Consider the following 12886-nt stretch of genomic DNA (forward strand, 5'->3'; position numbering starts at 1 on the left):
GTGCCAGATCTGGGAGGCCAAGCTAGCAGCATGTGCACTGTCTTTAGGGCATAGAATTATGCCAACCTTCCAGGGCTACCACCTCCTGTAGGCAGTCCTCTAGAAAGGCGATCATAGACTGCCCTTTGATATTCTCCAATATTCTCTAGCAATCCAACAATTCTTATGTTATTGCACCAGGCTCTGCCATCTTGATCTTTTACTGTGCTTTCCATGACTCCAATACGGTGGCTTCAACCTTGTGCACCTGATCAGCCATTTTCTTGTCATCATCCCTCAAACTCAGAGTCACCACCGAGGAGTCAGTTTTATTTTCCAAAGCCTCTCTGGTGGGATGAGTGGCAGCCAGGATTCCATTGAATTTATCTCCAGATGCGTGGTTTGAGCCAGTATCCTTTGTGGTAGGGGGTCCTCTTGGGCTTTTGCATCCGCTCCATTGGCCAGAAGGGAGAGCGAAGAAAGTGTAAAGGTGACGATTGACCTGCAAGGGCGGGGTAGGTGGGCAAGCAGGGCACTGTGTCGAGGCAGAAATGAGCATGAGCCACCAAATTCGCAGCCCGCATATAAAAGGTTCCTTTGAGGATGATCGATCAAACAATCTGGTTCCATGCAGTCTTTTAGCAATTCTCCACATGTTAAGGGGCTCAGTGGTGGGGGAACTAGAACAACCACCTGACCCTTGTCCTCTCAATGTTGAAGTCATCTCTTCGATAAATAAGTACTTTACTTGGTACTCGCCAGAGAAATTGGCCTGTTATTCTAGGACCTGTTATTCCAAGCCCTGTCTTTTGGTGTATAAAGCAGTGCTTCCTGGTAGAGGTGGAGGCTCTTAAGATGAGCAGCGCTGCAGGGTTGGCCCCATTGCTGCGGTTTCACTCCGCGGCAGTGCTTCCAAGTTTATTGCTGCAATAGGGCCTCACCATTGTCTGATCAACTCCCCACAGTTAGCAGTCTGGTGTAGGCATCCCTCCTGGGGGCCAGCTCATGTACAGTCCCTGCAGCGTAGAAACCCAACGGCCCGCAGCACAAGTCTGCCTGCCATCGACACCAACAACCAAGGAGGGAGGGCGTCTCCTCTCTGGATTTGAGTCGCAAGAAGTGATGTGTGGTTTGGGGTGGGAAGGGATGTGGCCCCACCGTGCGCAAAAGCCAGTTCATCAGACCTGTGGTTGAACCGTGTCCCCCACCAGGCCACTGCGCACTCACCAATACCACGGTAGCAGGCACCTCCTGGCTGCCGTCTTATAGTCTCCGACTTTGGCTTCTCAGAGGGCAAAAAGAGCAGCGGTGGATCCCCCGGCACTCACCAGACTCCTTGCACTCTTTTTGGGCCATAGCAGGTCGCCCCAGCTCTCAGGATCGAGGCATAGGTGACCAGTTCAGGGAATAAATCCTGAGGTAGCAGTAGAGTGAGCACTCTGCAGTCGATCTCTACAGCATGGAGGTTCTCTCTACCCCCCCCCCCCCAGTCAAAATTGTACAACTACGTATCTATTTCTTTTATATTTTATTTTCTCTGCCTGAACCTTAAAAGCAAACTTGTTTCACCTGAGGCAAAAGTGGCTAAATACCCGTTTTTTTTAGGCACGTCCAAGGAACAGCCTTTGGGAAAGGGAGGGAAGTTTATCCACAGACAGAGGGCACATTTCCTTGTTCAAGGAAGTCTGAACACGGTATCTTTGTGTGAGTGATCCATCTTCAGACATTTGGGGAAACACCTCGTGGAGGGTTTCCTTTGAGTTCTGGATAGGTGGAGACGTTCATTCTTGCTCGGTAAAAAATGCTGTTTGGGGAACATGAGAGGGGCACTGCAATGAATTAGAAAGAGATCCATCAATTTGGGATTTTTTTGCACAAAACATTAGGATACCTGGTATAGTAAAGCCTTTTCTAAAATTAAAACGAAGCAGCACTGCTAGAGATATTAGAGAAAATGCAAAGCTTGAGTTTGATTTGCTAGGTCGTTGACGCCAGTAACAAACTGTTCAGCCTTCTAAAACCCCTGTGTGCCCATTCTCATGGAGACCGTTTTCTAGTACAGAAAAACACATGGATGCGTTTGCGTTATCGACTGGAGACTGTGTCCAGGTAACTTTTCATTCCTGAAGCTGTGCATTGTAGAAGGTCCTGGACACAGATGAACTGGGTGCCTGGGAGAATAAGAAGTACACATGTTGCAACTGAGTGGATTTTCGTCCTTGTGCCTGGGGGAGTGCATACGATCGTATAGACACAGGAAGTCTAATGCTGCTGCTGGGAAATCCAGAGTGCCGATTGGAACAGTGCATTTTGCTGTGGGCCTGAACCAGATTTAGGGAAGAATCCCTGGAAATCATGGTCTGGATATTGGGCTCTTTTTCAGAGCATGTTACACTCTGATTACTTGTGGGCAGTTTATTTTAAGAGTCGCATCCAGCTTTAATTGTTTTAATTATTTCAAAGCAAACTTCTAATATATCATTTTACAACTTGGTTTGTTGTGCTTTTTATTAATTCCCTTCATCCGAATCCATCCAGTTTTGTGTCATTTTACTTATTACATGTTTCTCTTTTTAATTACCTTGGTTAGGAACTTTTATGTTTTTTCTTTTCTTAACTAACTTTATGCTTTGGTCAATTGTTTCAAGTCCTGCACACATTTCTCTGAGAGGAGCCTTGATGCTTGAGCCAGTTGCCAAGGAGCCAGTTGTTCCTCAAAGGAACCAGTTTACTGAATAGGAGCCAGATTATTAGGAATTTGTCCAGAGTTCATAAAGACTAACTTTAGTGTTACAATGGATAAGCTTAACACCGCACTAGTGAACGGGAAGGCTAGCTTTGAAGGTTGGGAGTGACTTTTTGTGCTGCTTGGCAGGCCATCCATGAAGTTGTGGCAAAGGGAAGAACCTCAGATACTCCCTGATGCGTTTGATCTCAAACTCTGCAAGGCTATGCCTTGTGGGGAGGTGAATTGTTGCCCATTATTTAGCAGTGTGATTATTTTCTACAGGCAGTACCTTTCCTTGGTGGGTGGTCTTTGTTTTCTTCTAATTTGAGTTGTTTTACAGCTGTGTGCATTTATTTCTGGTTCAGTCCTACGCAGGGGCTAGGTGCTTGGCTGTGACCTTTGTAATGCCCCGTCACTGGTATAAGGTCTTTACGCTGCCTATACGGGGCAGATTTAAAACCATATCCCCTGTCTTCAATTTGCTTACTGTCCTCACATGCTCAGGCATGGGGTGATCACAGCACTCGTCTTTCAGGAAACTCAAATTATGAATTGTATCACCTTGTGAGAACCGGCAGCCTATATTGGTGTGGTTTGCTAGCCATTGTTGCATGCACGTTTTTTTACTTTTTCAGAGGGAGTCAATGTGATGCCGGAAGCTGTTGTGAAGTCAGTCGTTTTCCAGGATGGCAAACTCACAATAAAACTGAAGGATGGAAGAAAGGTATGCACATCTTGATGCTCGTCAGCTTTCACATTCCGGTGTCTGTCCGGACTCATTTAATTGTGCTTCTGTGGGCATCTTCTGCTTTAATACAATGCATAGCGACTGCTAGAAATTGACAGCGCCTCTTGCTTTTCATTTGCTTCTGGTGAGATTTGTTTTCCCTTTTTGTAGTCTAAGCCTCTGTATTCAATTCCCTTCTCTATTCTCTACAATTCCTCTTAATGTTTCTATTTATTTGAATGAAATCACGTTACAGAGTTTATGGCAGACTTAAATAGAATCCTCACGAGTTTACGCTTTATAATCGACTGCCCTTCTTGTAACAGCTTTGTGTCATGCCTCTCGGTCCATCGACATGAAAGTAATGAGTCCATTTTGAAGGACTTTTTATGAGGACATGAGACTGCAGACCTGTCCGTTTCATTGACAATTCTGCTCTGCAAGCACTGTCCGCTCAATGCACGAGGCTCATTCGTGCCCCCTTTTGATTCGAGTTTGCACACTGAGTACTGTTCCGGTTTCTAAGTGATGCTGGACCATTTGGGTTCCTGTGTGTTAGAATCCAATCGAGAATCGATTTTCCACCTTTCAGTCTTCAGTGAGAGGCTGACTACACAGCTGTGAGTTGGGAAGTTAGAGACTACCTGTTCTCCGTGGTAAAATCACAAGGTTTAATATTTGTCATTTTACGAACTGGTCTTCTGGGCAGCATAAACTTGATGTGTGGACATATCGGATTCTTAGCCACTTGAGGTTCTTCTGGAGTAATATTCCAGTGTATTGTGTTCTAGTTTTTTTTAGGGTACAAAAGTTGACCAACGCTTTGTATTTCATTCTTGGGTCCTCTCACAATGAGCAACACAACTTAAACTGCACCTTAGGGAGTGTCATTTAGACACAGATGTGTCCTGATGAAGACCTGGCAGCTCACTGTTGCTGGAGACTGCTCAAGCCGAACCTCATCAGTGTGGCCCAACATGGCTGAAAATCATCTGACAGTGGCTTGTGTTCTGGTGCAGAAAGCAGCTGACCTTGAAGTGGTGCCTGCTCCTTTTGGATAGGTGCCAAAACTGGCCGCGTCGATTCTGTGAAGACACGGATGAGTAAAAATACACTTTGTTTTTCCTCAGTTAACTAATAACCCATATAATCCTCTCCAGAATGGAACATTTTAGTACACTATGTGCTGACACAATAGAAATTGGGATATGGGCTGGGTCCTATGCAATTTAATATGCATAGAGTGGACCCCCATGTTCATTTATTTGAATGCCTACGGAGAGCCTTACAGTTATCCATCACAAGTTCTCTTTATGTATACATTGTATATCGCCCAGTAGGAAATGTTTTGTTTCAGATCAGTCTCCTGTATATCTGAATCTTCGCCGCTGTCCTAAAGATACTGTAATTTTGACACTCTTATCTTATATAAATTGTTACATATTTATGAAGATTATACATTTTCTCAGGGAACTTTTGTGCATCCACGTCTAGAGCAGGAAAATATTTATACAATCTCATTTCTAGCTCCCGTGCTAGCTACCATTAAAGATTACCCAATTTGAGAGACTGATGGTTTTTATTATCTTTAAAGCATATACAATTTTGTTTGACAATATATATATTGTTGACTAAATGTCAGATTCCACTAACTCTTCAATCTATGTTGCCCACTCTTCTGATATCTGCACCTACATTCTGTGTAGTGTAGAAAAATGAGAGGGTCAGTGGTGTCCTGAAAGACCTGATACATTACACAAACACTTTAGCAGAAAGCTCCTCTGATACTGGGCCTGAATTGCCTGTTATTTGTTCAGTTACAACGCCTAGCAGAAACAATGTGACCTCATAACTCAGAAGCAAAAGGCTGCTATAGTTAGGAATGATCTACAGCAAGGGGTCTCCAACCTTTTCTGAAATAAGCTACTTGTGTTCAATGAAATTCATCCTGAGCTACTAACTTTATTAGTTTGAATTGGTGACAACGTCATTGTAAGATTAAATTTGTGGCCACCATATGAAAGATTACGCGCACTGAGCACCTAAGCGCAGCAGTTCAAAATGTTTGTCAATGTTGAATGATTCTGCATGGGTAATACTTAACAGCCATAGCTGAAGTGCCTTTGGTACCAAGGTAATATTTTTAAGTCTTTACAGTGCTGTATTGTTGACTTCTCAAATATCAGCTGTAAATATATTTTGAAATGGTACCTATTTTTTCTCCAAAGATCTGCTAATGAGATCTCAAAATGCATACATTTTCATCTCAATTACATGCCTTTTAATTTTGGGATACAAGTAATAATTCAACTAAACAAAGTGTCTAATTGTTACTGGGCTACACACACAGGAGAGCTACTTACAGATCGCTGGAGAGCTACCAGTTGCTCACAAGCTGGTCGTTGGAGAAGCCTGATTCTACAGCTTGCAGTTTAAATTGTACACCCAGTTTGCCTAATAAAATGTCTTGAAAGACACTAAAGTTAGTAGTTTCTCGCATGTAGACTTTTTGTTACTGCTATGGGAAGATTTTAGGTAAGTAACTTGTGATATTTTCTGTGCAGCAGTTAATTTAAAAATAACAAGTTCATGCTTGGCATATTATCTGACACTTTTTATAAACCTGTCGTTTTTAAGTCCACCTTTTCTCAAACAAAATGTAGGCCACTCAGTCTACACCTACACTGCATGTTCAGATGACTAAGCAGGCTTAGATGAGCTTCATTATCAAGGCAGTCAGCCTTCATAGTAACGTGGAGAACCCACTGCACAAACAGAACGGCTGAGCTGGCCTTGTGTTCCTCTCAACCGGTCAGCAGCATAGCACACGTATCCCATAGCCAGGTCATCTACTGAGGATGCCAACAGGGATAATAGCCTGCTAGGCAAATGACTGAGTCAACACTGGTTTTAGTTGGAGAAAATGATGTTGTAGGTTTATTTGACACGATAATGGGATCAAGGGCTGCAAGAGTAGCCAACAAACACAGTGAATACACTGCATCTGGTGGTGAATCTTTGGAGTTCACCCCCAAGTCTGGACCCCATAGTCATGGTAAAATGTAATCATGCACAATTCAGGCCAGTACCAGGCAAGCCACCCGTTGTTCAGGCTTACAATTGTGGAACTAACAGGACATCGACCTTTTCATCCGAGTATCCTCTTATAAGGCACCCAGGGCATTGACATTGCACTTAGGGCTCTTTCTTGTGGTTGCTTTCCCACCCCAGTAACTGCGAGAAAAATGATATCCCTTCTCTCTTTTCTCATGAAGGTTCTTTATTTAATCTATTCGACTTTCATAGGACTAGTGTTTGCTTATTAGTAAGCAGCAGTTGGTTTATGACACTGTTTTTTTATCTGGTATCGCGGAACAGCTCATGTAAATATTTCAGGTGTCAAACAACACTGGTACCAGATGGATCAAAAGCTTAAGGTAATTTGATCAGGTTCCTCTGTAGCCATAAATAAACCAGTGGAGAGGCACTGATCACTGGTGGATCTCGTCAGTGTCTACATGATACAGCTCCACAGTGCTTCAGTGATTAAGTAAAATTTCCCAAACAATATGTGGATAAGTTACTCTTTTAAAGGTACCCTTCAACCTGCTTTGTGTCTGTTGGTCTGGTAAATGGGCCTGCCTCCTCGCAGTGTCTCTTCTCACACTATTAATTTAGTTTTTGTTCCCTCCTTTGTGGTTTTAATGAGTGCCTTTGTGAGCTGGCCATATTTAGTGGTGGGGAAGGGCACTCATGCCCTCTCCCCGGGAAGGCTTTTGCCCAGTGCACAGTTTATTTTTGTGAGTCATGTGTATGCTGCAGACTTTAATGTAAAGACCAATGCTGTGTTTTGCTGGTGTAGCAGAGACACACGTAAGCCAAGCCTGTTTGTTCCTGGATACTGCTAGATGCCAGAAGCCCTCCTGGCTTCCTAAAATAAGCTTCAGGCGAGCAGATCTGTTACTCCATTATGCTGCTATTTGCTTTTGTATATGTGGACCAGAACCTCTCCTTAGAAGTTAGGAATTCACTCAAAGCGAAAGACTTGCTATGCTCTATTCCAGAGCATGGTCGCTGTTGCTCCATCTAGAGTTCAAGTAGAGATTGTTAATGTCAGAATCTCAATGGAAGTCTCTTCTATCATCAGTGACAGCCCTTTGAATTTTTTTTTTTTAAACAGTCTCTTTGGGTACCTTCAGTTTGTCACAGCCTCAGGATGTGCGAGGTTTTGCTTTGTTGTCCAGGATCTTTATTTAATTTTGCAGTCAGAAACTCTAGTCATTGCACCCTTTCGATGACTTGTGAATGACTTGTTTGGCTGTTATATTGCTTACAGACTCTTCCAGGATAGGAACTCTTTGTTCTGTGGCTTTCATTGCAGTTTACATATTTTACAGTCCAGCCTCAAAGGATCTTTGGGTAGACTCCATTGCTATTAAAGTTTTATTAGAATTACACCATCTCGTTTCTGTCAGTGTGTCCATTATATTCCCCTCAGAGGCATTGTGAGGAGATGAGGCAGGGTGATGAGTTAACCATATCTTAACCATATCTTAACCTAATTTTGCTCACCTGTTGCAAGATTTTGGCACAACAAACAAAAGTTTCCATCTTCACTTTTGATTTCACCCTCACTGTTCACATTCAGTGCAGTTTCTTGGATCTTTGACATTCAGAAATTGATGTTTGGGAATTGAAAATAAAATCTATCCCCATCTGTGTTTTTTTAATTTCTGCTCAGTCAACAGCCAGCCTCGGATGTTCAGATATGTTTCCATGCTAATTGTGGCTAACTTTTGTTTCTGATTGTCTTCCTACACTAGACCTGCATCACCTCACTGTTTGCCTCACATGTCTAATGGGTTCTTTCTGCTCACACCATCTGCAGCATTTCCACCCCATCCAGGAAGGTTGTGGCAGGGAACACTTAAGACTTGATTCTTCTAGAGAGGATCATTTCAACGCCTTTGATTAAATATTTCAGGGTCATGGTCCGTTATTCGACAGTAAACAGCAACGGACTCTTATACACAGCTCTTTTATGCAAAGGAATTTGGTGGATGCTTGAATAAATAAAACCTATCTATGCTACTTAACAAGTGAGTTAGGTCCCCTCATGCTATCATGTAGATGGTTTTCTAAAGTGGGTGAGGTTGGTGTAATGTCAGTCAAATAAAGTAGGTGTTTATATAATTGAGGACATAAACACCAAACAACGCAGATTTGCCTTCATTTGACTCTTTTGTCCCTGTAGGTTGAGACTGATCACCTGATCGCTGCTGTGGGACTGGAACCCAATGTTGAATTGGCCAAGTCTGCTGGCCTGGAGGTGGACGCTGACTTTGGTGGGTTTAGAGTGAATGCAGAGTTGCAGGCACGCTCCAACATCTGGGTGGTAAGTTGATATTTATTGGGTGTTAAATCTATGAAAGTAATTAATTAAAAAAAAACTTTTTATTAACTGTGCAAGAAAAACAGTGGTGTATAGCACCAGCATTCAGTATAGGATTTACAATTGTACCAGAAGGGAGCCGAGCCAGAGCACATGAATTCACAAATCGTAAGCCTTACAATACACATGATTACATCATACATTCAGCATTGCGAGTGGTTCGTCAACCTTGGCCGTCGTGGGGGGTTCGCATATATTACCCCTATACTCGTTCCAGCTAGACCAAATACCAACCCACTTCTGTGGGCAGCCCCTGGCGACGTAAACTGTCTTTTCTTGGCGCATGCACCAGTCCATGTCTGCTTTCCATGGACCAATCTTTGGAGGCCCCACAGCCCCCACAATCTAGCAATATTACGTTTTGCAATAACAAACCCAAGAGTGGCCCAGGTTCTACCCCGTTGCGGCAAATCAGTAGGCTCCCATATATTCAGCAGACATCTTTTCGCCTCCACCCGTAGCTCCACCCCCCAAACCTCGCGCATGCACTGGTGTATTCGTTGCCAGTAGACCTGTAGCAGTGGACATTCCCATAAAATATGAAGAAACGTCCTTACCTCGCCACAGCCCCTCCAACAAAGCCCATCAGAGCTACGGCCCATGAGTTGCAACCTTGTCCCCGAAATGTAAACTCGATGGAGTATTTTCAATTGAATCAGACGAAGCCTAGCCGATATGGCCACCTCCTTAGGGGACGCCAGCGCACTGTTCCACTCCTCCTCATCTATTTCCAACCCGTCCGACTCCCACTTCCTTTTCAAAGTATGTAATAAATCAGGGGAATTATTAATGATCTTTTTATATGTGAGGGAAATGGCGTGATCGGGAAGGTGACCATCCAATAATCTGTCTTTCAGGGGGGAGGATGCTGGGGGGAGGTTTCCCGGGGGGATGTTGGATTGGAGGGAGTGACGGACCTGTAAATAGCGGAAGTATTCTTTTTGGGCAAGCTCATATGTCTGCTGTAGGGAGGCGAAAGGCACGACCCCCTCAGGGCCCCAGAGATCTTGAATGCGGGAGATCCCAATCAGGTCCCAGTTATGGAACCCCTTGGTGCGGTTTAGGTTACCCAACACAGCTTGGTTTGTTAACCTTAGCTTGTGAGCTGCCACAAGGAAACATGCGCATGTATAACCCAGTCAAGTGCATCATTCAAACCTTCTGGAGCAGAGTTGTGCACCAACTTGAAGAGGCAGCTGAGCTCAGTTCCAAAACATCAAAGGATGCTAGGAGTGAATGAGCACAGGACTGTGAGTGTTGGAGTGGAAGAAGCTCATAAGTCTAGAAAATTGGAGGACAGAGCAGAAGTGAAAACTGGTCAATATTGCTCTTGCTGCAGAGGAAAGGAGCATTGAGTGAGCACACAAGCACAAATTGGTATGTCTGCATGTTTGTGTACCATAGGGAGTCCTTCCTAACCTGTCGTTCCAGTTGCCTGGGAGCACCAGTGCCATCTGGTGGACCATTGGCGTCTTAGGGTTTACTCAGACATGCTGGTAACAATTCCAGGCATAATGGTGGTCATGTTCAATGTAGTGCTTCTTGACATCTCATGTGCACCCTCGGCATAACCATGAACGTCCCTTGCAACATAGTGGTGTTGAATGTCAGTAAATAGCCGCTCTGTCAACAGAAATGGTTATTTACAAGCATTTGAAAAGGGAACTGCCTGCAGCATCAGACAGTGTGCAAACAAGTTTGCTAACAAAATGTAGTTTTTGTTGTGTACTTAATACAGCGTTCATTATCGCTTAGTCAGCAGTCTATTAATGCACACATAAATTAGATGTAAAAAATCCAAGGTTGAAGAGGAGTCTTTTCACAAAGAAGAGCTGCCTTTGCATTTCTCAGGTGCCTAAGATTAAGGCTTCTTTTCTGTCAGGATGCTAGTTCGGTAAGTGCAAACAACGCAGCTACTTGGGCGTAATGAACATTAGGCACGTGAGCACTCTGGCCTCAAGCGAGCAAATGCTATTACTTAAACTTGAGCCATCAACATAAAATATGATTGAGGCTGTGTAGGGGATTGTATTTAAGATCTATGTGGGAAGTAAAAGTAAAAAAGAACTGGCTGTCAGAATGGATGTGAATGAGAAAGGATTCAGAGTACATGTCTAAAACAGTAGAATAGGTTGTTGTCGTAGGGGTGCATGAAAGAACATTGGCATGTTAGGATGATCCAGGTAAGCAGAATGAAAATCTGTGTTAATTGGTAACAGATCTTGCACAAAGTGGTAACATTTATTTCATGTTATTTTATTACAAGGGGTATTCAGGCTGACAATGCAGGTTGAACACTCCTCTAATTCCTGCTGAAGATGGGGTTTGGGTATCCTGGGTAATATCTTTGTCGGTTTCACTGTCGGTTTCACCTGGATGAGCATTGCTTGGGCAGACTGGATTTGCCTTGCTTTATCTGGATGGGTGGGGATCAAAGGGAAGTAGTTGTGTTAAACAGAAGGCCTTCCAGTGAATTGGGATGGGGAAATCTTGATCCGTGATAGACATAAGGATGATGTCTGCAAGCTCACTTTTTATGGCGCCACTGAGAAATGCACCATCTGCAAAAAATGAATGGCACACCCCAGTTTACAGAGGCAGTCTCCCCTCCTAATAAATTGATGGAAGAATATGGGTTAAGAAGGAAAGCATGATGGTCCCAAATTAGACCAAAATTGATTGTAGTTGGTAGGGGAACCTGGTGGAATACAGCATTATTAGTGATCGATAGGGGCAGGTCTGGGAAATCCGAGGCATTCAAGGAGTTATAGGTGGCGCCTGTGTCTGCCAGGCATGCTGTTACTTTGCCATACCATTGATTGTGTTTGACACATAAGGCCCATCTTTGTGTGTGATAACAATTGGCGTTATGAAAAAGGTTGTTTCCTGTAAGCTGTCTTAGTATAGGACCTGATTTGGTGGAAGCAGTAGGAATTGTTTAATGTTCTAGCAACAATTGGAGCATTCATACCTCCTGCCCCTTGCTTCTCACAATAATAAACACTTTGTCCCTCCCCCCCCCTTCTAGGGTCCATTCCTGCTTCTCCTTTGATAATGGATAAGGTGCAGCACTAGGGCATGAGGGTGAAAATGTCTAGGTGTTGATCACTCTGCTTTGGATACAAGTGGGCAGAGGGTTGCGATTAGGGGCAATTCCTACATCTGTTTCACTTTTTTATCTCAGTCCTTTTAATTTGACATGGCGCAAGGTGTCTTTCTGCAGTGGGGAGAGCCTTAGTTAGATCTATTCACCACCGAAGAGAACGCACAATGTCATAAGTTCTCCGCTCGGCGATGCTTTTTGTCGCGAGTGGAGCTGCGGTCTGTTGTACACCTTTCCGCCTATACCACTTTCGCCCAGAGTGCTGAAAAAGATTCGGCGTGACCGGGCCCAAGTTATCCTTGTGGCTCCGGATGGAGCACAAAGATACTGGTATCCTGAGCTACTCAACAGAGCGATCGATCCCCCGATCCGACTGCCTCTTTGGGAGGATCTTCTGTTGCAGCAGCAGGGGACAGTCCTCCATCCAAACCTGTCCAGCCTCCACCTCCATGCGTGGAGGTTGAGTGGCGACAGTTGACCGCTTTTGATCTTCATCCCGAAGATCAGTGGAGGGACGCAGCCAGGCGTCCCTCCACTAAAGCAGTATACGCCTGCAGATGTAAATGTGAATGTTGTAGTACTTGTATAGCGCCCGAATCACCCCACATGGGGTCTCGCCAGCGCTTGTACGAATACCGCTGTGGAACCCTTCCTGGCTTTTCCCTGTGAGGCACCCACTCCTGGGCACCCCCAAGGTGCAGCCAGGCATCCTAGTGCTTTTGGGGCCATTGTGGAGATTAAGCAAGCTATTGCCCAGAGTTGCAGAGTGGGGCTCATGATTAGAATAGGCACAGAGGCGAGAATTATCAGGTCCGAGGAAATTGAGCCCAAGACCCGCCGAGGCGGGAATTGAACCCTGGTCCCGGGCCAGACCTCTGCATCAGGGTCTGCCGCTCT

General features: G+C 44.4%; 1 protein-coding gene across 2 annotated transcripts in view; it reads left to right on the plus strand.

Moving 5' to 3' along the window:
* The window catches only part of AIFM1 (apoptosis inducing factor mitochondria associated 1), a 216433-nt gene that overhangs the window by 157898 nt on the left and 45649 nt on the right, over positions 1–12886 (plus strand). For both annotated transcript variants that reach the window (XM_078688364.1, XM_078688363.1), the window contains exons 13-14: positions 3343–3431; positions 8689–8829. In XM_078688364.1, coding sequence (XP_078544490.1) covers positions 3343–3431; positions 8689–8829 — 230 coding nt within the window. The remainder of the gene's footprint in view (positions 1–3342; positions 3432–8688; positions 8830–12886) is intronic.

The sequence above is a fragment of the Lissotriton helveticus genome, chromosome 4_1 (assembly GCF_964261635.1).
Source record: "Lissotriton helveticus chromosome 4_1, aLisHel1.1, whole genome shotgun sequence".
NCBI classification, from domain to species: Eukaryota; Metazoa; Chordata; class Amphibia; order Caudata; family Salamandridae; genus Lissotriton; species Lissotriton helveticus.